Consider the following 26635-nt stretch of genomic DNA (forward strand, 5'->3'; position numbering starts at 1 on the left):
ATCCTTATGTCTCTAGACTAATTAACAGTCTCACCATTACTATAGACTGGTATATATGGTCTCAGTCAAGAAACAGTGTCCTCCTTCAGCCCCCACTGAGCTTGCTGGGAACTGTTGTTGTTTGCCACCTGTCTGATCCCTGGTAAGAGATTGTCTTAACTTCTGATGACATTCACTCTGGCCAGCCACACGACCAGAAGGGCTTCTTGCAAGCAGAATACAAAACCGGAAAGAACATCTGACCTTCCCCCTGTTATTTGGAAGAGACAGGAGGCCACGAAAGCCATTATTGTTTCCATATCTTCAATATCTGAACTTTGCAGTCTAACTGCTGTGTGTGAGATATATTAGTCTTTGTGGGAGTTTCTTAAATCTTCTGAATGGCCTTCTCACCAGAATGAGATCTCTTGACTCTTTTTAGCACTTAGGATTTACTTAGGTGCCTACTGTAGCATCTAAACCCCAGAGAATGGTGAGTATTTCAAGACTGTTTACAGATGTGATAGAATGACTTCCTATAGTGCTGGTGGGTAGAGCTGACAGCAATGTGTTCAGCCTGCAAACTAGAAAAGTTGCACCATTAGAAGCCAGTTGGTCCTGCTAGGTACCATTAAGAAGTGGCTTCAGTACGTCCCTTTGTCTTGCAAATTTGGTTCTATACAAATGACTGAATCAAGTTGATTGAATTCCCATCTAAGATACTACAAAACTGCTTGAGGTTCGAGCCCAGTTCCCATATGTTCTGCAAAGCAGATGAGTTAAATCCCACACAGCTTTCTGGTCTGACTGTTTCCAGCCATCCTTGGGGATCCCTCTCCTTAGCTCTCTGAGAGTGTTAAGAATGCCCAGTAACTTCTCCCAGGAGTCCAAGCCAAAATCTCCCTGCCTGTGACCACACTGTTGCTTTGTTCTTGGGAAGGAACTGATATCTTGTTCACACGCAAGCATTAGGGGGAAGAAAAGAAAGCAAGAAACCCAACAAACAGCATTTTCTTTAATGAAGACGTGAATGGGCATGTTGTTTGTAAAGGCAGTGTAGCCAGTTACGCAATATTTTCATTATCTCAGCAACTCAGGGGCAGTCTCTTTGATGTGTTATCTGCCTCCATGCCCAGCAAGGCAGCAGAAATGGTGGTGCTGATGTAGTAAATAATGCTGTTGCCATATTATCACCTTGCTTTGTTGAAACAATAGCAGCCACTATCATGCCTCAGGCACCAGAAGACCAGTGCAAGGAGGTTATTTTGAACCCTTTCCCATGACCTTTGGAAAACGGCTATGCAAATCTCATTTAGGTTCTTCCTTCCTGGCCTGTAAAAACCCTTTCCTGTACTGGAGTCTTCTCAAATTATTTCTCTTCCAAGGTGTGAGCCCTGGTGTGTTCAGTCTGAGGACGGGAATGCCCCTGGGTGTTGGGTATGCAGCGCACAGAGGAGCATGCTGTTTGTCAGAGCCACACACCAAGAGTCCCCAGGTGCAGGGCAGTCCTGTGGCTTCTCCCCTGATTCGTGTCCAGATGCTGCTGGTCACCTACAGCCCACAGGGCAAGCAGAGCCAAAGGGCTGGAGACCCCACCAACGCTGGAGCTGGGAGGCAGGGATGGGAAGGGACCAAGACAAGAGAAACTTGCCAGGACTGTATCATCTTCTGGAAGCAGGAGATGCGACAGAGGGAGGTGAAGGTCCTGCCCCCTCTGATACTCTTCATGTGCCCATGGAACAGCTGTGAGGAGCTCAAACCTCAGGCAAATGTGAGTGTATCATCTGAGAGCAGACAGCAGTTTCCATCCAGTGAGCACTGCTGATAACCAAAGCAGGATGGCTGTTGTCTCCTCTCCACAGATGAGGCAGCTGTAGCACAAAGTGGGGAGATGGAGAGTTTCTCCAAGCTGAGGTCTGAACCCAGCACCCTTCCTCCCACATTTCCCCAGGTCTTGGGGCTGAGGGGATGACCCAGCAGACTTGGCCGTGCTCCACTGCACGAGGCAACTCAGCGCTCTGGGACATGGCTGGAGCCTGGACTGGACAAAGCTGCTGCCCACAGGAGGTGGGAAGGGCTGGCAGGTGCATCAGGACCCCTCAGCTGATCTCCCCAGTGCTGGAAGGCTTATTTCTGGTACCCCCGTGGGTGTGTCGATGTCCTCTTCCCAACATCTGCGCAAAACACCACCACAGCTTTGCAAGTTGTTCTCATTTAATCCTGCCCTTAAGAGAGCTCCACTCCGGGTTCCCTTCGGCCCCGGGGATGTAAGGAGGCTGCCTGCGGCCCGGGAGTGATGTGCGGGAGGCAGCGGGGTCCTGCCCTCCTGGCGAGTCCCCTGCTGGGAGCTCCAGCCGGCAGCCTGGGCCAGCAGCGCGGAGTGGCTGGGAGCTGCCAGCAGAGGGAGATGGCCAGCCACCGCCACGCGCGGCCAGCCTCCTCCGGGTCGGGCACCTTGTGCTTGCAGCCTGCCATTCCTATTCCTCCGGATTTTCCGTCCTGCCGGTCAGCAGAGGTGCACTGACCACTCCGACACTTGCCCTTCTGGCCGTGTATCTTCACTGCAGCCGAGTACTTAAGACTTCACAGACTCAGAAGTCTGACTGCGTTGATATAAAGAGCGGTATTTTATGCAGACATTTCCAGAACATTGATTGGAGCTGCCTGCGAACACAGGCCCTTTCTAGCCTGATAAATGCTCTGCAGGTCAGAAAAATGCTGCCTGTTTAAAAGTACTCCTTGGGCTTTGGTGGGTCCATATCGTACTCTTCTGCTTTCTTCCCCCTTCTCTTCATTAAGTAGAAATGAATTTTATCCAGACCACTTATTATATCATCTAGTTTTGGTGTTGATCCTAGTTTTGCAGCTGCTCATCTAGAGAAGTGGGTTCTAGCAGCCTCAGTTGTCCAAGTTGTTCAGCACTCTGCAATTCAGGTACCTTTGGCAGGCATCAATCTTAATATACCTCCATGTTCTTTTTTATGACAAGAACATCAACCCGCCTGACTAGCATAACAATAGGTAAGGCTCAGCTTCTCTGACCAGTGGCTCACAAATGAAAAGCTACATCCTGCAGTGGGACCAGGTTTTGCACATTGCCCTGTGGAAATCTGAGTTCAGTTCTGGCAGTAAGACAGCCGGTGAGCTTTGAGACTTTGGGCTGTGACTTGGATGTCTTGTGTTGCTGTGAAATCAGGCTGCCTGCTTAACAGGCAGACACTCTGCCTGCTTGGTTCTCTTTTCTTCCTGCCAGCACCACATCCTATCGTCTGTCAGACACTCCATATCCCTTATCTCCCTGAAAGAGCTGGAGAAATTACTGCATGACTTCCCACAGCAGGCAGCTGGGAACTCCCATGGGAAAAGAAGACATGTTCAAGGATAGAACACCTATGCGAAATGTCTAGATATAGATTAGATATGGTATATAGGAACCTTGCTGGAGGTTTCCAGAGGTTCAGATAAATACCTAGAACTTCTAGAGTCTCAGACTCATAGGATGCATCTCTACCAATAAATGAAGCAGTGCCCAGGATCATTCCCAGTTCCTGTTAAACTGTTATGACAGGGCCTGGCCTGCTTTTCATCTGCACCAGACAGCAGTCTGGCAGACTTCCCTGCGCACGTCTCTGGGGTGCGAACAGCAGGGACCATTCCCCATGGGCAGTTTGCAGGCAGCCAAGCTTGGAAACAGACCTTTCCATGCCAGTTGGTCTCAGCACCTGGAAGTGTGACTGAGCATTTTTAATTTAATACTATAGGGTCCCTGAGAACTATGATAACAATGACCTTAAAGGAGCAAAGTTTCTAGAGATTATCCCTAGGACAAAGCATTAAATCTTGGGAACTTGGGTGATGGACTACCTGTAGTTGTGTTAGACTGTCAGCACTGGAGTTGTGATTTAATGTTTTTTAAAAAAAAAAACAAAACAACTCACTTTTTGGTCCTTTGATGCTTTTATAGGGCTGGGGAGCAGAGTATCATCGCCAAGATGTTACAAGCACGCCCTGCTGGATTGAGATCCACCTGCATGGACCATTGCAATGGCTGGATAAGGTGCTGACACAGATGGGCTCACCTCATAACCCCATCTCCTCAGTCTCTTAAGAATCATCTCTAGAATTCCATTAGGATGGATGCTATTGCAGGCAGTGGCTTATAGGATTTCCAGTGAACAGAAGCTTCTATATGTAGATGTATGTAGATGTAAATATATCTATACATAGTCTACTCTCCTTTTTTTTTTTTTTTTCATGCTACGTTTTGTGGTTTCTAGTTATTCTGATGCCAGTACAATAAGTTTAGAAATTCAGGTATAGCCTATCTGTTCTCTAGTACAAAATAAGCCAAATTCCTGCAAAAGTGTCAAACATTTCCTGTGAGCATCTTCATTCCCCAGCCAAGCCAGTAAACGGTGCGAATTCTCAGCACTTTCACGTGGATTCAGAAACCTGGCTGTAGCTATTCCTAGTAGGTGAAATTCACCCCTCTGCAGGCAACCAAAGTCAGATCTCTACACCATTTATATCCATTTCACATCCTAATTTCAGGTCTAAAAGAGGACCTTAGGTGGTGCACAGGACTTATGCATAGAGATGACTTTTATCCAGTGAACTGAAGGACTAAACTGCAATTCCAGTCTGTCTCCCTACTGCAAAGCACGATGGGACAACAGATCGTCTGAGGAGCTGAGGCATCCCTGTCTCCCCTAGGATTTGGCAGGAGGAGAGAGCCCTCAGGATGCGTTCAGCACTGGAGCCTTGTCAGAGCATTCTGGACACATCCGAGTAGTCTGATACTGTTAACAAAGTAGTGTACAGTACTGCTGCACTGAAAAGCAACAAGCTCCTAGGAAAAAAAAAAAAAAAAAGAAAATTTGAAATATATGCCTATAAATTTAAAAACTAATTAACTTCCAGTGCTTTTCTGCAAAGTACATACATACTTGCATATGTATCCGGCATGTAAACTGAATCCTATCCATTATACAGTATTGATGTAGTTTGTTTTAAAGTTAGGACTGTCTGTAGTTAGACTACTGTGCTGATATCAAGGGTACGTCTAAAAGGGACTTGAACTGTGATTCAGAAAAGGGAAATGAAGTGTGCATTGAAGAAACGAATAATTACTTTATCATTTACCTTGGGATAGTCTCTGTACTGGGAACAGGAAGCCCCACGCTCACAGGATGCAATGAGAGGGAGGTGGGAATCAGCCATGTCTATCCCCTGTGCTGGGTCAGTCCTCAGGATCTGTCTGCAACACTTGGGTTTGACAGAGAGGGCTTTCCTGCCAGTCACTTTGTACATCCCCATGGATAGTTTCTCATCTTAGATACAGGCTTTATCATTTGCAGCACTTTTGCCTCGCCTGCACCGCAGGATGGTGAGGCAGCGTAAGCCATGAACAAGCGAAGAGTGAATCTACGTGCAGAACCATTTTTAAAAGCTCCTTGTCTGCGGTCCTTCTGTAAGCAGAGAAACCTATTGCCTGTACTCTCATCCACAGAGCCAGGCTTACAAAATGCTGTTCACTTGGTAACCTCTTCTGAGGAGGCAAGAGAAACTTCTACTACATTTTGATTGTTCCTATTACCTTGCTGAAAGGTTAGAGGATTGTTTCTTTCCAGGCATAACAGTCCACTGAAAATTGTTTTGCTTTAAGGGTCAGAAAGAGTGATAGCTTCTCCAATCTCATTCCTCCTTAGAACATACCAGAAGTATCCTAAGGAAAAAAAAAAATTTACAGAATGTTTCTTTTCTTCTCACACAATATCTGGTGACACACATTTTACTGCATAATTGGAAGAGGATGCCTGAAATCTTCGGCTACATCACATACGCAAAGGAAATAACATTCACTGGAAAGACTTTCCATGTGTTTTAGATGCTATGTAATACCTGTTACAGGGTTGTAATTATGAACAGAGCAGAAGAATCAGTAAACTAGCAGGGTTACCTCGTTTGAATACATCTTCAGCTGCCTGCAGAATTCTTAGGGCACAGAAGGATAAATTACTGTTAAGTTTGAGCAGTAATAGCAAGTTGTATAGGAAATTTGTAAATGCAAAGAACCCTATTCTGTCACCATTTGATGTCAGCAGTGTCACTGTGGGATAGGAAAAGCTTTACAGTCTCCTGCAGCAATGAAATCCAATAATAATGTTACACAGAAATTCCAGGTGTGCCATTTACTGTTTAGCAGACAAAAGAAAGATTGGTTTGGAAAATCAGCTCCCTCTGTTATCGGTGTCACTGTCCCGAGGTACTGGTAACACGGGTTTTAGCATGTTTATTGCACCCTTTCTCCAATAATTTCTCAGTGCTTTTCATGTTGCTCATTCCTTTCTTAGCAGTGAAGGACAGAGAAAATCACCTCTCCCGTCCAGGATCTAGCTGTCTTTTATCCTAGATACTTCCTTGCCTTTTAGGCTGAAACCTCCTTCCCTCCCAAAAAAGAGAGAAGCCTACGGGTTGCTTTTAGACATTCTCAGCATTGTCATCTTGCTCACAGAGAGCAAAGGGGGACATTCTGAGGTGCATCTGCTCTTGGGCAGCTCCAGAACCCACTTTCCTGCCAATGCTGCAGAGGAAAATTGAATGGCCGGTGAAGAGAAGCAGGTTCCTCTGGGGCATCATTTGTTTCATCAAAAGGCAGATATTTCAAGCAGGTGAAATACACTCTGCTCTGAACATGCTTATGCCTTCCCATTGAGTATAAGGAGAACTTATAAGGGTCACTAGCTCAAATGTGGACTGTTACATTGAACATATCCAAAAGTAGGTGAGGTGGGCCATAGGGAAGATGTGGTGGCTTTCCCAGCCTAGTAATGATGCTTGCTTAGTAAGTGTCTGTTGTTTAAATGGAAGTTGGGAAATTCAGAGCAGTTTGTCCTTTCCTGTATGTCTACTTCTATAGTAATCCTCATACAAATAGGATTTGGCTTCAGTGCAGTCCACACATGCATCTCATTAGTCACCTTAATACTCCCTTACTAGTAAGTTAAGAGGCATTTCTGGAGCATGATTCTTCTGACCTATTTAAACTGTCTGCATTAGGATGAGGTGAATTTCAGCAAATTTATCTGTTTGCTGAAAGTTGGATTGAAGCACCTGATTCTGGGCAATCAAAGCCAACAGCCATCTCAGAGCTGTTAGCCTTTGGGAAGGCTGGTATCACTGTGTGAACTATTTCCTATTTTGGTGGCCTCTACGGGCCTACTCATCTGTATGAGATGCTGCGCAAACACAAAGCAGCTGACAGCTCCTTGCTGAGAGAGGGGGAGAGCTCACATCACAAGGGAGAAGTGGTAACAGTAGATGAGGCAAACAAGTAAAGAGGAAGATGACCTCTGCCCAGATGCAGTGATAAAAAATAAGGCTAATAAACCCTTTATTTCCCTTTCTTTTTGAACAAAGTCTCTTACAGACTTCGCTATGTGAATTGAGCTCAGTTAAAAATTCAGGTTTCTCATAATTTACAGCAGTGTAACTTTGTATCTCAGTCTAATGTATCCCCATTTTGTAAGGAGATATTTTCTGTTGAAAGGTCTTCATGAACCTATCAACCTGTAGTCAATTTAAAGCCTTTAAATGTACTCATTAATACTCAAGCTTTGAAGATGGGCTTCCTGAGAGATTTAAAACCACTTACAGGGAGAGTACTTGGTCGAAGGCAGATTTTTTAAAACGTTTTTGAGTCATCAACAGTTCAAACCCTCTTGAAAGTTTCTGTGGAGAAGTACCATGCATCAGCAGGCAGCAGTGGGAGTTTCATCAGGCAGAGGCATAAAGCACATTCATCATGGTACATAGACCACTTATTTTCCTATTAAGTGGTCAAGAGAAGATGACTGCTTAATTGCTGCCAGTTCTGCAGCAGCACCAGTGTTAATGTGCCATCTTCATCTAGAGGTGACAGAAGCAAATCTAGCCACTGACTGCATGGAGACATCCAGTGGCACTGCTGCTCTGACGTCTCACTCCCATAACCTTGCACTGTAACAGCTGGTCAGGTATGGTATAGCAATGGCTGTAGCGTTCAGCAGCGTAGCATGTGCTTTGCCTCCCCACCACAGGCTACGCCACAAGCATCTTTTTACACCTTATGAGAGTTTCATGTTTTGCCATGCTTAGTCTGAAGGATAATGTATCAGCAACATGCAGGCGAACTGTGGCCCCAGGTAACATCAACTGGAGTCAAGGAAATTCCTTACATTTCTTCAGCAAGTACTGTGTCAAGACTTTCACTGCCCTTAGCAGCCTTCTCCAAGTGGTCCCTGCCTTGAGCAGGGTGTTAGACTTGATGCCCTGCACAAATCCCTTACAATTTACATTATTCTGTGGGTCTGTGCAGAGATTCAATGATAACTGATTGCCACAGGCCAGAGCTCTCTGTTTGCAGAGACAGTTTCAGGATGAAGCATGTTTATCCTTAGCTATTTCTGCACGAGTTCAGTGCAGGACAGAGTTACAAGATATTAATGTTTCCTCAGCATAAAATCAACACTGCAAACATCTCTCACTGTAAACATCATCTCTACCGCACAGCTCTTAAAAATGGAGAAAATCAAGCATTTGTGACTGTAACTTTATCTAATCTGCCCTTGTTTTTCCTGGCTTACAACACTCACCTCTGCCTATAAGCTCTAAGAACCAGAAAGTCTCACTAGCAACTGAGGAGTTGCACAAACAGCTGGATTTACAGAGGCAGCTCAGGCAGAGCCTGTTTGCTTCTTGCCTGGATGGAAACGATTTATAAAGAAGCTTGATTGAACGTAGTAACTTTGAAAGGGTCTCAAGTATAAAGCCAGTTTTCTTGGCCCAGTAGAGACTTCTCTGGTGCAGCTATAGCTTTCAGGAATATTTGAGCACTACATGATGCTCAGCACAAGAAACATTACATCCTCCGTACTATTCACCTTTCCTCCTGGCTCCCCATAATCTAACTTAGTAAGACCAAAACCAAACACAATAAAGAAAGATTAATGAGTCATAGTGTAATTAAATACCATTTTTCAAAGTTGAGAATATAGATTTATATCATCAGAAATGCACCAACCATAACATGTCCCACGTGCTCTCCAAGTCAAAGGCAAGAGTTCCTTGCTCTGGAGAAGCCTGGAGAGCAGGCTGTTACTTCAACATCTGAACCCAAGCCCTTCTGGGTGAGTGAAAACCCCACTGAAGTGGCTGAGAGATTTTTTGTAGAGGACTTATAGTTCATGGTTGGTTTCAGTAGCCAGAGATGCACTTAGAGAATGAAGGAACTGGGGAGGAGGGAGCATATGACCAGATATGGTCAGTGGTCATCGCTGGAGGTATCAAGGCAGCATGTGCTTGGGCAGCCATTGTGTTCACTGGAGCTTTTTACATTCATATCTACACTAAACATCAAGACCTGTTTTAGGAGCAGCTTGGAGTACCACAATCCTTAATCTGGTGCTTCCTGTACACACAGCCTGGCTGAGTGTGCCAGCCTCCTGGTTAAGCCATGAGATATGTTAGGGCAAATGGTGTTCCATGTGATCCAGGGAGTATGCTCTGGTTGTATCTTGGAACTGCACTTGCAAGATTACCCTTTGCCTCCTGAAGGACTAATGGGGAGTTCAGTTTTGGGGCAACCATTCAAGGACACTACAAGCACATCCAAGTATGTGCTTCTCAAAGAAAACTGCAGTCTGAAACAGAAACTGCATGACTGAAAGACACAGATATATAATCTACCTGGGGCAATAAAGCAACTTGCTTCATGTTTAGGTAGGAAATTGCAGTGCCCAAAGGAAGGTGGAATCAGCAGGAGCCTTCACAGGGACTCCCATCAAATCACATTTATAGCAGGAACTAAGAATAGACAAGTGTGCTTCCCTGAGAGCAAGTAAGAGGTCGGGTCACCATCCAAAAAGAGCCTGATAGAGTTGGTCCCATCTTGCAGCCAGAAGAGAGATTATGTGAGACTTTAGATCTGTGAATAAAAAGCTTCTCAACCTGGAGGCTTCATTGCAGCCACTGAAACAGGGCTTCTTCCTAATGGCAGCTCTGGGGGGCGGGGCATTTAGTCTTTGCTCAGCAGAGAGAAATCCCTTTCTGTCTCTAGTGCAGACGGACACTTTTGCATGTTGTGCACCAGCACAAAACACAGCCTTTGGTTTGTACTGATCATCTACTCACAGGAAGCTCCAGAGTGGCCAGGAGCAGCCAGAATCCTGTTACCCGCTCACCCCAGGGCTTTCCAAGAGCTTGCCCAGGTGTGCCTTACATTATATTGCCATATTGATGCCACACTTTCCTGCCAGGGAGGTGAGGCCTATGAGAGGCCCATCAAGAGGATGCTTCCACTTGCACCTGGGCCATGCTTGCAAACATGGTGCCTGTACAGATAATGAATCTAATTTGCAGGCCATGTCTCTTATGCAAGGTAGATGTAACCACTACGTCCTCCAGAGTCAGCTACTCTTCCATTATAGCCAATGTGAACATCTGCAGCCAATTGTGAACAGTTTTTAGGTCTTCAGTCATAGTGTTTTTATTATCCATGGATGCTGCTATTTTATATTCTGTGTTAGTATTCAAATAATATTGCATATGGATAGCATAGGAAGAAATAGACCGACCAGTTAATAATTTTAAATACAGACCTCGTCAGCAAAGAAAAGCTAGAAAAAACTTGGTAAAGCCTGGCCCCTTGCACTTTCACAGTAGTGAGCACATCACGTTTCAAAGTGATTTTTTGATGCTAAAGTGTGTGTTAAATCTTATTAATTCAGTTACATCCATGAGAAGCTTTGCAAACAAGAGCAAGGGAACAAACATAATGATGAGCAGAGATAATGAACATTCACATAAATTTTCACTTACTCAAGCAATTGGAGTTTTTAATTATTTATAATTCTTTTTAAATTAAATGTACCACAGCATACTTTCTGCAGATAAATCAGTGTTAGCAATTTAATCCCTCATTTCAGTATCACCTCTGTGATGTAAATGGGGCTGAGAAGCGAGACAAGGTGGTGAAGGAACAAACCTTTTTGTGTGGATCAATGAAGCCATAAGGTTGTAAAGTTCTATGCAGTCCAGGGGCCAAAATTGCAGATTCAAGCAAGGTGCGTTGTTTTTGTGTTAAGTACAAGCTACCAGTCTTGTGCCAAAAAGCACCATGAATCATACATAGATTTAACAGTGTCACTTCTGTCTATGAACAATTCTGCCCTCTCTTTTCCATCAGAATCAAAGCAAAACATCTGCACCATCCAGAACAAAGTATTATTCACAGCTAGTGATAATCTGTAAAACAGTGTAGATTGCTGTATAAAGAACACTACTTGGACTCTTGCCTCTTGAGAATGAAAAATCTCAGACATACTTAGTTTCAGGAGCCTGAGAGATGAGGGCAGCTCAGAGTCCTCCGATCAGCCCCAGAGTACTCTGTCCCATGCCCTGTCATGTCAAGAAAGATATAACAATTGCTAATCAAGTGGACATTTTCACAAGCATTCCTCCTGCTGCATTTGATTTGAGGCATGCTGAAGTCAACATATTTAGCCTGATGTTTGAACAATACACTTTTTAACACACTCCATTTTCTTTGGCTGGAATTATTCTATTGTAAAAGGGATTATTCACGTCTTGTGTTTTACTGTTAATAAAGATATTTCTGATTTAAAAGCTCTTTCCCTTGTTGTCTCCCGTTTTTCTCTTTGAAAGAGACTGGCCCTGGAAAGCTGTAGGGCCCAGTCTGATCACCAGTGGCTTTGGTAACCACAGCACTTAGAAAGCCTTTATTCATACATCACTCTTAGGCAAGAGGAATCGGTGTGTTCACTGAGTAATGGGATGATGCAACACTCCCAGCAGAATGGGATGCTGGACACTATAAAATGGGTTGCAAATTAATACAGCATAAAATCTACATGTTACAAAGTATATGCATCCCTCACTGTCCTGTGGTAGATTTGAAGATCAGCTTACTTTTGAAGGAGGCAGCCCTGATCCGACAGGCAGTTAATGAGCAGTGATGCCGCCCTACGACAGAAGCCCTAGCTGTGGACCAGATCAACGTTAGTGGGCAGACAGATTTGCTGCTGTGAAGGTCTCAAACTGCTCAAGGAAAAAGAGATACAGTAAGAATGTACTGTTACAGAGTCAGGTTTTAAACCTTCCTAAAATTCAGATTTTGTTCTGCAACAACAGAAGCAGGGGAGAAGACGACATAATGATCTCAGAGGCATGCAGTTCACACACGGCTTGGGAATCCCACCCAACACCCTGCCTGAACGGGGCAGCCCTGTTGCCAGCACATCTCCTGCTGTCTGCACCGGCCTGTCAGGCACTGCCATCACAGACCACCAGAAATACAGGATAGGTGAGCTGCACTGTGCTGAACATCTCTATGCACATCTTCAGCAAGTTTCATTTGTTTTGAGGTAACCAACTCGTTCAGCACTGTCTTACCACACATCCCCTGTGCCCCTTTTCTACCATGAGGGTTGGTCTGTTTTTTAAAAAAAGTTTAATCAGATCTGCTCACCTAAATGATTTTGTAAGATGACCATTTAAAACAAAATCAAATAACCTGTTCTACAGTTTCAGCCCATTATGTTTTCACAAATATTCCAACACACTGAAAACAGTAATCTGATTTTACTTAAAGCTAAAATAACCTTCTGTAACAACAGCCTTGGAACACAAGAGTTTTAAATGCCACCTAGCCAGAGCTAGCCATTTTAGTATAGAAAAAAACCAACATACAAATTTAACAGAACAAAGAAGGACAGGCTTTGTTTTTGTTTTTTAAAGAAAAACAAAGATTTTACTCAAATCCTATTGGTCCAGAACTGTTGATACAAAGTTTTTCATTTTCTTTTTTAAAGAACAACTTGCACAATGCTAAATACAATCAATCCCTACTGACCAAGTTCTATACATACACAAAGCACAGCTTGTAAAAATTCGCAAGACTAACAAATACTCCTGAAGAGAGATTATTTAGCAGATCAAACTGTCGCAGTATCAAAGTAGTACTTTAATAAGCACCTACACCATTCAGATAACCTCTATTCAGAAATGTGTTTTAATACAAAACTTTGTTTTAAAAACAAAACGTGGGATTCAACACATAACACAGTGTTTGGATTCTTAACCCAATCTACTGCAAATTCATCTGAATTGGCTGAAAACCTGAGAAGTCTAGCACTAGAGTTGATATCAGTTCTCTTAATAGAAGAATTTTAATTATACTTTTTTTAGAAGAAAAAGACTACATAAAGGAAAAAATGCACAATTACATTTTAGTTTTTGGATGCATTTGCTATTATGAGTTAAAAGCTTTAAAATTTAATGTGGTCACTTAAAAATGAGTGATATTCTCATCTGTAATTAAGTTATATTTAATGTATAAGAGGTTGGTCCTTACAAATAACTCCACAAAACAAGGTCCAACTCTCAGTTGCATACATTTCACCCAATTCTTCTCTAAAGCTTTTTGCCATTTATCTCTTTTGAAACTTTTAAATGCTTTGCACACACAATGAAGCATTTCAAACCTACTCAACTTGCAGATAATGAATATATAGCAGGAGGATCACCTGATTTGCACTTTTTTGGGCCACTGGATCAACTTCTTGATGGCATGTTATCTTTGCCTTTAGTGCAAGATTCTACTGGACATAAGTTTCTCATATCCCTGAGCAATTGCTGTTAGGTCATGCCACTGGACTGGCTCAAATTCAGGACTTTATTTCAAAACTTCCATAGAAAGTAACTGACTTCAATGATTGTCATCAAAGAGTGACTTGTTTAACAGTAAATCCTTATATAGAAAAACGTTAATTTAGTGGAAGACTTTGGTAGGAAAAGGGTGTACAGCTGAACGTTACTAATATAAACAAATTTCTATTAAAAAAATTAAACATTAAAATGAAGTTTTAAAAACAATCAAAAAATAGACTCCTCCAGATTTGCTCACAAGTTTGCAGACACCCAAGCAGCTCAAAACCTCAAAAGTGCAAACAAGTAAAATACGTAACAGCAGCAACTTTAGTTTTCCTTTAAACATTGAGACTCTTTGTATTTATATAAAATACACATCCTATTCCTCCTTCAGCACCAGACTTATATGCAGGTCACTGATCTGTTCTGGTTACCCAGGTGCTCCTTGAAACTGTTGCTGCCTTTGTTCCAAAGCCTGCTGACTTAACAGTTGCTGTTGTTTCTGTAGGAACTGCACTACTTCTGGACTTCTGAGTAGGGACTGCAAAAAAGAGAAAGCGGACTTTAAAGAACTCACATATATTAAATTGACACTATAGTGATTATATTTATATTACAATATTTTTTTCCATTAAGTCAATTTGCACATTACCCATTGTTGCAGTTTAACCCCGGTAGGCAACTAAGCATCTCACAGCCTCTTGCTCAATCCCCCACCAGTGGGACGAAGTACTATTCAGCAATAACTAAAACATCACTGTGTTATCAACACTGTCTCCGTCACAAACCCAAAACATAGTCCCATACAAACTACTGTGAAGAAAATTAACTATCCCAGCCCAAACCAGTACACCCATATGAGAGTTCAATTAAATGCTGAAGAATTACAAAACACGCTCACAAAAAACATCTAGAAACTGTTTCAGGACATCAGCAGGTAACCAGAAGCAGCATTAATACACATCCTGAAAGCAGATTCACAATGTAAAGAATATACAGTATTGCAAAAAACATAAAGATAGCAAACAGAACTAATCTACTGACATATTGGAAACAAACACTTTTCAATCGTGCTTCAGTTTTGAGCCAATTTCTACATTTCCCACTGCAGATAGCTCAAAAATACTATAATAAATAAAATACTGCAATTCTACAGAAAAGCTCATGTGCCTGTCAGAGTTCCAGCATCTGGACAATGCTGTTAGTCACACTGTTATTTTTAACGTCCTGTGAGCAGGGAGTTTGACTCAATGATCCTTATGGGTTCCTTCCAACCGAGATACTCTATGATTCTATGTTAACTGAGTGTTCAATAATTCTCCAACATTTAAAAAAAAAAAAAAAAGCAACCAACCCTCTGCCTTCAGTCAAAAGACAAAAGTATCTAAAACTATGTGCATCTGGCTCCTGGCCTGAACAGCTGCAGTCTGTGATCCAGCTCCAGTTGGTAACTCTCATTCCTGCATGGTGGCAGCACAAGTGTTTGTAAGGTCAAATGACAAATCAGGCTGGGAATGGATCCTTCCAAAAATTAATGCAGGAAAAAGGTTATTTTTCAGCTGAATTAATTCCCAAGACTGCTTGCTCATTATGCACGGTCACTTCACTGATGCAACCAAAGAGGTACTGCAACTCTGTAATATAGGTTTACATTCAAAAGGTCCAACAACTTCTAGGGTAGGGTCTAGAACTTTATGCTATTAGGGGCAATTTTGCAGAGATTATAATTGAAAACAACCATTCTGCATATACCTCACACCTACAGCAACACTGAATAGCTAAGGTTAGTGAATCGGCCACTAAAAGCAGTTACTAACAACAAAGAGGCTCACTGAACAGATGTGCAGCCACCTTTTCCTTAGGGCACATTAGCTTTATCAAGTCACTTCACTGCACAGGGTAGTTCTGCAGCAAGCAGGTCTTTATCTGCTGCTGTTTTATGACATTAAGGTGCTTCAGGCTCTCCATCCACAACTTGCTGCTTCTCAGCCCCTTGCCTCTGCTTTCTACATCTTTATCCAGTGCAAGCTGCACATCCAGGCACACATGGGCCACCACAAAAGCCTGTCCTCACAGAGATTAACCACATGCAAGGAACTTATATGCAAGCACAAATGACTTGGCATTTCTACGTGATAAACCCGCAGGCAGCTATCAATGACGTGGAGTCACTTTCAGGTGCAGAAACGTGAGGTATGGAACAGCCTTGGATGCAACAGGCCGCGAGAGATCTCTCTGGGTCACCACGTAACCCTCAGGCCTTGTGTTGTGTAGATATGCACAAAACAAAGAAAAAATTCTTGAAGAAATAATGCTGAATGAGAGAAACCAAGTCAGATCTGAGAGAGAGCAGGAGAGAAGCAAGAACCAGATCAAGGAGAATCTGAATGTCACTTGACCAGAATACTGCAAGGAAACCTCAAATCTTGAAGAACCTTGACATAACTGCAAAAGCTCTCAACATCTATTTAAAAAGCTTCTGGTTGTTGTATTTCTAGAAAAAATAATGTTTCATTAATATACCTTTCAAATTTAATTAACAGCCACATAAACAGGAACAGCCAGGAAAGGGGACAATTCAGTGAGTGGGGCATGAAGAACAACAGATAACATGAAAAATAGTCTTTTCAAATTTCTGAACAAGCACTACAGCACTTTAATGAGGACTGTTAAATTGCTTTGCATAGCTAACAGAGAGAACAGGCAAACAGTCCCACTAGCTTTTGGATAATGGAGATTGTAAAAACCAGTAACATAGAAAGCTGTAATGAAGAAGCCGAAGGAACACTAAGTCCTGAATTACTTACTTTCATTGGGCTTCATTCTTTAAAGAATCAACAGAAGTGTTTAAAAACTTACAACACATGCCATTCATGCAGCCTACAAATATTATAAGTCATACTGTTTGCTTACACAGTTCACTTTATCAACAAATATATATGCAATATGAAGTATGATATGATAGGTCTATAACTTTTAGAACTGACTACAGTAATTAAAGCTTACATCAGCTCTAAAGTCCATGCATTGTTCTATCTAAAGCTTTACAGCAAAGTTGGTTTAACAAGTCAAAAGCATCTCAGTTATAGCATAAGCACTATTTGCCCCAAAGAAATAACGACATCTATTTACTACTGCCAAAACACTCAACTTCAGTTAATGTGGCAGTGATTATTAAATTTAGTCACCTTAGTATTCTTCAGAGGCTGAGACACACATCTGCTCTGCAGCCTATTTCAAATTTGAATATATGCACATGTAGTGTATGACAATTAAACTGATTTTCATCTTTCACAAGGGTGACAGTTGAACACTGCCACACTGCCTTTATTTGAATTCAAAACCTCTAAGAAAACAAAACTTACCAGCCTCTTTTTATTCAGTACTTGTTCTAAAAGAGTAGGTCTTGCTGGGCGATCTCCAATGGATCCTGTTCTCTGTTTTGTAACAGAAACTGAACCTTCAACACTATCCTGTATGTGAAAGAAAATAAAAAATAATTGACGAGTGAGACTATAAACCCTGATAAAATGATACATTTACTTTTCACCGCAGAAAGTCCCGAGAGTAAAGAATAATTTGCCTCATTAATCCACAGAGGAAAATAACAGCACAAAAATGGAAACATATCTATTCAAGAACTGGCCTCTTCTTTCCACATTATTTTCACTCTTTCATCAGTCACAGTGAAGCGATGCAGCTGAGTTAGTCTTCTAAATTGCAAAACTAACCCAGTTGCTATGGCTAGTTAATGGCTTGAATTTATTTGACTGCATTTCTTAAAAATTAAGTCATTCACAACAGCTCAATCTCCAGCTTGTGGAAGTGAATGATATTTAACATTTGCAACTGAGTAGGAATGTCAATAATACTTTTAATAGAAAACCAAAACATACTTCAGAATACTATTATGAACTTGTCAAAGCCACAGGCAAGAGACAGTAAAGTCTACGTGTTTTTTTCTTTGCAAGTTTATTCTGTTCCTTGCACAATCACCCGTCACATGAATTAGACTGTCTTCTAAACAACATGGTCTACAATCTACTGTAGAGAAAATATTAATTGTTTGGAAAATTTCAACCAGTGTCCAATTTTATGAGTATTAAATTCACAACTTACTGATGCTTCCATTTACCTGAAAGGGTTCAAGCAAGAACAACAACAAAGTATCCCAAGTATCTCTCACTTCAATCCTGTCCACAGAAGTGAAAAATAAAACTTCTATTAGGAATCCCCAGTGACAACTTGTGGGGCTTTGATAGACACTACTGCAAAAAAGCACCCAAAGTTTAGCACTAAATATGCTGCTTTCTTCCACAAGTTCACGCCTTAATTTCTTAACATTCAAACCAACCTGCACTTGCAGAAAACGGGAAGCAGCAAGCCTGCTCTCTTCCAACATGCAATAACCACTATTTCATGTTACAGTTCAAAAAGTCTTAACCCATCCCTACATGAAATGCAGCAATTTTACCCTTCTCCCATACTGTCCCCTTTTCTGAACTAGCACAAGTATTTGTGTAGACACATCATGAACTGAGTATGATGAATTATTAGGAAATAAAGAGAGGATAAATCATGCCGGTATATAAATCTAAAATTCACCCACATCTTGAATACTGTGTGCAGTTACTGTTCTTTAATCTAAAAGAGAAGTAGCTACTAGAACTAAGAGAAGGTTCACGAAATGGCAACAAGGATAAAAAGTACGTAACTTTTTACTTGGAAACCAGCATGCTACACCTTTTCACTGTGGGAAAGAAACAACTTAGAGGCTAGCCTACCAAGTAAGTGTCACAAACGGAACAGGAATCAGTTGTTCACTGTATCTTCTAATATAAACACTAACTGGCAAATTAAGTTAACAGCAGCCAGGTTCAAAAACAAGGAGATCATTCAAACAAGGTAGCAAACCTGAAGAAACTATCAGAATGAAATGGGTGCTGAGAGTTTACAAGGGTTCAACAAAAATCTGAAAAAGTACACCGAACAGACATCACTTAAGAGTTACAATATATCAGAAAACCCACATCTATCTCAGCAAGTCCTTTGAGCTGAAGGAGAAAGCTGGGAGAATATTCCCTAGCAGCATCATTGCTATTGACATACTTGCCTTGTTATGCACCTGCTTCACGGCAGCTTTTACAGCTAGACAAAAAGATTCTTTGGTGCGACACCCAGTATGGTTACTATTATACTTATATGAAGAAAAACAGAAAAAGTTTTTTGATGGTTAGCTTGCAGTTAGATCAGCTCCCAGTCACACAACTCCAGAGACAGCTGTGCTGACAAAAAAGAGTTGCCTTGTAGCAGGAGTGCTGGGTAAGATTTTTTCTTCTGGCAACCACTATTTTATACTTGTCCCTTCAAGCACAAACTAGCCGGCACCTTCAAAAGTAGAACCATTTCCCTCTTTCTACATCACCTAAATACAAGATCTTAAACGGTAACTCAGTATAAGTGGCCACTAGGAACTGTGTTATCCTGGCTGTAGAAAAAAAAAAACTATCTAAAAAGTTGAATATTAGCATCAGTTCTCCCACTGACAATATTTCCCCATCGAAACAATGCACGTAATTTTACAAAAGGAAGTATGATTAGTGGTCTAAATGTTTAACTGCCATTTAATACGAAAAAAACTCAATTGGTATCTTGAAGAACCTACACAACTCGTTTTTATATACAATATAATCTGATACCCAATGGCCTTTGTGACTTTAAAACCAACTGGGCAAGAAGACTGAGATCTCTCTCAGATCTATACTTTCATCTTTCCTCCTGTGAAATAAACACATGCTACAGAGCGAACCGTCTTTTAGCAAGACCTTTTCTCCTGGAATCTTCTGGTACAGTTATAACTCGCTGTAATTTGTATCAGAAAAGAGAAAAGAAACGGGGTTTGCTCTGGCACCAGAGGAAGAGCAAGCTCTAGGACTGTCCTTAGTTTTCTTCCCTTTCCTCTGGACAGAAAGGTCCCACTCCGTGTTTCAGAAACCGATGTCCCAGGGGAAGCCCCTGCTCCCCAAGGAAGACACGGCAGCCGGGCTGTCCGCCGACTTCGTCACCGGACGAGGCCCCAGCTGAGGCCCAAGCCACGGCCACCCGCCCTCCCGGTGCCTCACCTCGGCCCGCGGGCCGGCCCCCGCAGCGGCCGCCCCGCCGCCCCCCAGGGCCTGGTCGCTCTTCTTACGCTTGTACTTGTCCTTGTAGATCTTGTTGCGGTGGCGCTTGCACATCCAGGGCTTGCGCTGCTTCACCACCTGCGTGGTGGTCTCGCTGCAGCCCGCGTAGGTGCAGCTCTTGCAGCCGCCGCCCGCCGCCGCCGCCGCCGTTTCGCCGCTCGAAGCCGCCGCCGCCGTTGTCGCCTCCTCCTCCTCCAGCTCCTCCGGGCTGGCCGTGCTCTCACCGCCCGCCGCCTCGGCCTCCTCCCCCGCCTCGGCCTCACCGTCGCCCCCCAGCTCGTAGAATAACATGAGGCCGCCGCTACCGGAGGGCGGCAGCGGCGGGTCGGCGCCCGGCAGCGGCAGCACGGCCCCCGCCGCCGCCTCCTCGCCGCCGCACGGCTGCATCACGAGCAGCGCCAGCTGCGGCGGCGGCGAGGCGGAGGAGGCGGAGGGAGCGGCGGCGGGGCTGGCCCGCAGGGCGCCGGTAACCGAGCCGCCCGCGCCGCCGCCGCCCGCCCGCGCCACCACCCCGCGCTCACCGCGCATGCGCCCTGGCGGTCGGGGGGTGGGAGAGGGGGGAAGGGGGTGAGGCCGCACGCACCATCTTGCCAGTCGCAAGGCGGGACGAGCGCGCATGCGCGGGCTGAGCACGCCCGGCTGCTAGGCGCGGGTGGCGCGATGACGCGCCTGGGGGTGCTGAGGGGAAGGGGGAGCTATCGGTCCCCCGTAATGGCGGCGCAGCCTCCTGGGCAGGTCTGTGGGACTTCGCCGTGAGGCTGTGCCAGCACCACTACCATGAAGCCCTCGTGTCTTCCCAAGTGCAAAGAACCCCCTTGGGGCCATGGCAAAGGCACCAGTGTGGTTTGGCCCTGTCAGCCTGCTCATCCTCCTGTCCTGCTGCGTTCCTGTGATGGCTGTCCGGACCAAAACTGTCCTGATGATGATCTTCACAAGCGACGTCCCTGGGCTGTGCTTGTGTCCTTGCTCTCCAGCCACTCTGCTGGCGAGTGGGGATGTGAGGGTGCAGTTTGGTTTCCTCTCCCACTTTGCCTTTTTCTTGCCTTCAGCCTGCTGTTGCCCTTGTAGCTTCCCACTTGCTGCTCCTTGCCCTTTCTTTCTTTCATTTGGGTATTGATTCTCTCCTTGGCTGGCATCTGCATGGCTCTTTGGACACCTTTTCCCTATTACAAGGTTCATCTGAGCAGCTAAAACCATCTTCACCTAATTTGTGCTGTTATAAATACATTATTCCTAAATAAACATCTTTGTGATATAAATGAATGCTGTATCCGTAATCTTAGCCATTGTTTCACTCCTCAGTCCAGTCCTTTCTTCCACAAAGGTCTTACCTTTTATTCCAAGAAGAAAATTACTTGTAATGCAACTATCATGGCTACCTTCAGTTTTTCTCCTACTTTGTCTTTCAGTGTCACAGGCACTGGATTTTTCTCACTCCTGCAGAGACGTCCCACTGACTTCCATCTCCTTGATCACCTGCTGTTTGCCCTTCTTCATTTTTCTTTCCTCTTTACTCTCCATGGGTTCTTGCCTTTCTCATTGCACACATCAGTTTGTCCTGTATTAAAGAATGGTGCTGACCCCATGTGTTCTCCGGCAATTACCACAGCTCCCCTTTCCTGTCATTAAGGTAAATGATTATGCTGTTTACAGTTGTAGCCATTCGGTTTCACCCTTGATCATGTTGCAATACAGTTCTCCCTCATTTGTCAAAATGGCTAATGATGTCCTAGACAAATCACAGTGAACTGAGTAGCTCTGTCCTCATCGCCTTCGACCCTCCAATCACCTTCAACATGGGCGAGATGACTCCCAGCTCTACTGTTTAAACTGGAATTACAGACTATTTATTTTTTGTCAGTAGGGACTTACTTTCCCCACACCTGCCTCAGTATCTTTTTCATCTCTGCTACAGCCATGCTGGGACAACTTACAAGACCCTCTCTTTAGTACTCAGCCTTGCATCTGTGCCAGTAGTGAAACGTAAAAATTACACGTAACCTTGTTTTCCTGCCTCTTACCTCTTTAAATGTGAGCTCCTTGAGGCAGAGGTTGCCAGTAAATGTTTGGGTTTTTTCATATTGTGGTTCCATTGAAATAATTCTAGTTTATTTCTTTTGCTTTAAATGCATCTTGAAAGAATGCCTACTTAAAATTTTAAGTGCTCCTGACATTAATTAAAATAAAATTCAAAGTAATAATGAATCAAAAACAGTAACATCTTTCTCCAGCCACACTTCCTGCACAAATCCATGCTATAGCTAATTAAAATACAAATAAGAAATGGGTAACTGATACCCTTTAAATCCCGGGAAGAAAAGTTGCTTGTGTCCTTCCCCACTACTTCTCTGAAGCCCCACTGAGACAGCTAGGTTTGTTGTGGTCCAGTCAGACCAGTAGATTGAAGCAGTTCAAGGCTAAATGAGAAAATTATTGCCAGAGTGAAGGTTTCCAAGCAAATGCTCTGCTGAAAACTGCCTCTCTTTTTGAATCGGTTGGGTTCTGCCCCAGACACCCTGGTAACACACAGGGATCTCATTGCTCACTGGAAGCATACTCAACTCCTTAGTTGTTGTTTTCCTCATCTGAGGAAAAAAGAACAGCACCCCCCCACACCCCCTGAAAACTAACAATACCTTACAAAGATATTGAGGGGGTTAATTAGCAAATCGATTTGATATTTAATAAGCCTATTACTGGGCTGCAATGTGAAGTATTATCCAATTCTTTTTTTACCCCAGAATCTTATCATCTGCTTGCTTGAGGGCACAGAAACATAAATAGGAATTAAGTTAGTGACAGCTAACAAATGAAGCCCTTCTTAAAAAGCTGCCCTTGATGCTCTTTTTTTCTGCCTGGTTTGCTCAAGAAAGAGAGACATTGTGATGGAAAAGAAATCAAGCAAAGTATTAGTTTCCTTGAGCTGCACTTCTGGCAATCCAGCTCTTGGAGAAGGAAGGTCATGTTTGGAAAATTTGGTCCCTAGTCATCATTGCCATCCAGCCAGGAGCAGCTGCATCATGTTTTGCCTTCCCAGGTGCAGTTAAGAGGAGATGCCAAATGTGATTATTGAAATCTAATAAGTTCATTTGTCCATAGGCTGACAGCTTGTTGTTTAAATAGATTCTGTAATTTTCTGCTCTCTCTTTCATTTGTGTTTGTGAAATTGTTCATTTTAATGTTTTAGATTTCTGTTCCAGTTCTTAATTGCCTTGGGAAACAACATGTATTAAAAAAACACATACAGGATAAGGTTAAGGAAGGTAGTTGTCTTTGGAGAGGCTGATCTGTCCTACTTACAGACCAAGATAGTACTAATGATTATAGCTCAGTAATATTTTCAAATTGTGAAAGTTATTTCAACATTATCCTATGAGTGATGATATGAATTCTGTTGACTCATTATCTGTCTGTCTGTCTATCTATTTATCTGTCTTTTACACAGAAGTGCATTTACCTTGATCATGTGTTTTAAGAGCACAGGCCATACTAAGAACTTCTGTGAGAAGTGGGACTGTGAAATTCATACATCCAGTGTTGATTTCCCTACAAAGAAAACATAATCTAAATGCAAATTGCAACCTTTTTGCTGTATTACAAAACAAAGAGGTCTAGTCAAGGAGTTTTAAAACAGCTATGTGTTTTAAAACAGTTGTGAAAGGTACTTGAAAGATACAAGGGAATGAAGACTGCTGGAGGAGGCTGAGAACTAATAATTTTTAAAGCACATCTTTTTAAAAACATTATTTGACGAGGGAATCAAAATGCAAGTATATAGCCAAGAGATTTTTCTACTTTATTGTATCTCTTACTGCTTAGCAATCTGTTTATTCCTCCTACCTGCTCTTGGGGTTCAAGTCAAATTGCACAGTGATTTATACAGTCACTGAAAGGTTCAAAAACTCAGCAGCCTCAGAACAGACCTCCCCTCACAGGAAGGTGAGGTGCAGTGTGATCAATATGCTCACTGATATGAATTTCCAGGTAACAATGAGTGTTGAAGTCTTACCATGAATAGCAAAGCAAATGATTTTAAGCAACTGTAGTCAGTTTGTTGAAACATGGTTTTCAGATAAGTGTACAAAAGTTTGATGCCAGTTCTATCAAATCTTATAAACATACCGTTTTACACTATTCACGTATTTCTGTTTCCCAACAATATTAGGAAGTCAGAAACTTACTAGGTTTTATGAATTACAGATGAATTAATTTTTGCAAATCATGGAAATAAAACCCAGAAGTCTGATTTGCATTATGGATATGTATTCTGGTTTCAGTATATGTATGATATAAAATGGCCATCAGAAATGGGTTTCTTTCTCCAGGCCCTTCTCATTTTTCATGGTTACCTTTGTCCCGTGACAACAGATAAATAAGTGCTGAAAGTAAGTCTCCCCTTTCATCTATTTACATTTAATTAGACATAAAATAATCAGCTTATAAATTAGCATTTACAATATAATAAAAACGATCACAAATAGAGCTGAATAAAAGTGGGCAGGAGAAGAGTTAGAATATGCCTTGAACCTCACATTGAACATTTATTATCCCCTGTGCTCTAAACAGCTTTAATTACTAGAACACTTCTAAATCTCAGAACAGCATTTCCTTGATGCCCTTTTCAATTGCTGAAGTAGACCTTATCTGGAGCCCATTTTGTTAGCCTAGGTGATTTCCATTCGCAGTGAATGGATGGGTGTTTATTGTTTTTAGCACCTGAGCAGGATCAGTGTCATTCTGGAGGTTCCCTTCCCATGCAGAGCCAGCATCCTTGAATATGTCCTGAGATGTCTCCTGTTCTGTGTGAGTCATGATATACGCCTTTGTGATATGGAACAGTTATCACCTTGGCAGAGGTCAGTATCTGCTAATTCTAGTTATTACTGTTTCACAGATTGATTCTTTCTCAATTTAAATCATTCGATTCAGGCCTACTTTAAAATAACATCTCTCTCCTTATAGCCAAGAAAGCGTGAATAACAGAGAAGAAAATTGCTTGCTGTAGCAAAAGTAGGCATAGTCACTCTGCTTAATGAAGCAGTAAACATAAATAATGGGGTAAATTTACAAAAATAAAAAAAAGAAGTAATGAGCTGAGTTTTAGACTATGAAATATTCTTTTCTGGTAGAAACAGAGAGCCTCACTTATTAAGAAAGTTAAAACTAGATGGAAGCAAAGCTCTAGGTAAAGGAAGCAATCCTCTGTTGGCAGGGAAATATGTCATATTAGCTGCTCCGTCAGTTGCTAACATCTGTGACTGACAAATATAACACATACCTGCATTAGAAGGTCAGCATCTTTTCCTTCCTTTCTTATAACAATTCGTAATGTTGTTCACATTTTTTGATCTTCGTGCTGACATTCTTTCATGATCTAAAGGAGTTATGCCTTGGGGTCACTTCTACCATAGAGTTACTCACACAGGTTGTGTTCTGAGTAGTCTTTTCTCAGTCTAATCAAGCAGTGAAGTATTTCCTGTATAGTTCTCATAAATAGGTTTTACGTGTCATTTCAAGTGGGAAGATTTAATTCTGGCATAGTTATCTGGACAGCAAAATTTGTGTTTTCTATTTTTGATTTAATGCCACACAGTTCTCACATAGAAGTGTTACCAAAGGTGTCTAGTTTTTCTGAAAGATGTATTTCATGCTTGAGAGTCCCCTTCATAGATGAGAATGGCTCTAACCCATTAACAGGAATTTCTTTCTTGAACTGGAGCTATTTTTGCACACTTTTCTCTCACTTTATTGAAGCCGTGAAATAGCAGCTTTGCCAATTCTTCTACATAGTCACAGAGTTTTTTCTGTTTTGTTTTTTCAATATGAAGTCGGGGATTTTTGTTTTGATTTGTTCTGTTTAAGCCACCATTCTTTAAAAAATAAGAGAATCACAATCCCTTTGTCTTCTTTGTACTGCAGTGATGGAGAGTGTACCCATTCTTGGAGAAAGGACAGAAGTGTAGAATATTCCTGACATAGGAAAGTCAAAATGCCCTGGTTGATGAAATTGCATGTTAAAAACTGTCAGTGAATAAGATTTGTAGGCTCCTCATTTACATGCTTTGCTAGCCCGCTCTTCTCCTTTACAGAAAGTCAGGGAAAAAGCAGTCAAATTCATGGCTTTTTAACTCTTTTCTTGTATTCTGCTCAATAACTTGTTCCTGTTCTCTCTGAAATGCTTGGCAAATAGAGGTACAAAGGAAGTTCATATATAGGGACTTCAGTATTATCAGATTCAGACTATCAGAGATTGAAACGGACTCATTTTTGCAGGAGGGAGGGTATGGAATTAGCAGGACTGAAGCACGGCTTGATCTTCAGAAAATAACGAACCTGTGCCTAAGAAGCTATTTCTTCTCTCCTTTCTCAGACTGGTGTTACAAACTTGTGTATTTAGGAACAGGAATAACATTTTCTAGACAAGTGTACTGTCTTTGTACTGTGTGCATACACCTATTCTCTGCCTTTCATCTTGACAACCAAGAACATGTCTAATTTGGACCTTAATGCCTGCCTGTAAGCATCCAGGATTAACAGTCTGTTGGAAACACCTTGGGGACCCACCTGTTTTCAGAGCCATTCTGTTAAAGCTGGAGGTTTAAACAGCGTAATTCTGGATGAGTCAGGGCCCAGACCTACAATTGGATTGAGTTAGTTCCACATACAGGAGGCTGAGACCAGCCCTCAGAGAGCTCAAAAGGGAGTCATTAATGGGCCATCAAAGCATTAGTCATTTGCTTATACCTCTTAATTCTGGTTGCCTTTAT

The 26635-nt window shown here is 42.4% G+C and overlaps 2 protein-coding genes across 3 annotated transcripts in view; one reads left to right on the forward strand and one right to left on the reverse strand.

The window, feature by feature from the left end:
- SMAD9 (SMAD family member 9) overlaps positions 1 to 5115 on the forward strand; it is a 37169-nt gene extending 32054 nt beyond the window's left edge. For both annotated transcript variants that reach the window (XM_074815821.1, XM_074815822.1), the window contains exon 7: positions 3944 to 5115. In XM_074815821.1, the coding sequence (XP_074671922.1) occupies positions 3944 to 4087 (144 nt within the window). In that variant the 3' untranslated portion in view covers positions 4088 to 5115. The remainder of the gene's footprint in view (positions 1 to 3943) is intronic.
- A 7488-nt stretch (positions 5116 to 12603) lies between these two features.
- Positions 12604 to 20396, reverse strand: RFXAP (regulatory factor X associated protein). Its single transcript, XM_074816732.1, has 3 exons — positions 19809 to 20396; positions 17052 to 17159; positions 12604 to 14227 (listed from the first exon to the last, which is right to left on the reverse strand). Exons 1-3 carry the CDS (start codon positions 20394 to 20396, stop codon positions 14117 to 14119), a joined length of 807 nt encoding a protein of 268 aa, XP_074672833.1. The 3' UTR covers positions 12604 to 14116.
- Positions 20397 to 26635: the final 6239 nt, after the last annotated feature.

The sequence above is a fragment of the Strix aluco genome, chromosome 2 (genome assembly GCF_031877795.1).
Source record: "Strix aluco isolate bStrAlu1 chromosome 2, bStrAlu1.hap1, whole genome shotgun sequence".
Classification (NCBI taxonomy): domain Eukaryota; kingdom Metazoa; phylum Chordata; class Aves; order Strigiformes; family Strigidae; genus Strix; species Strix aluco.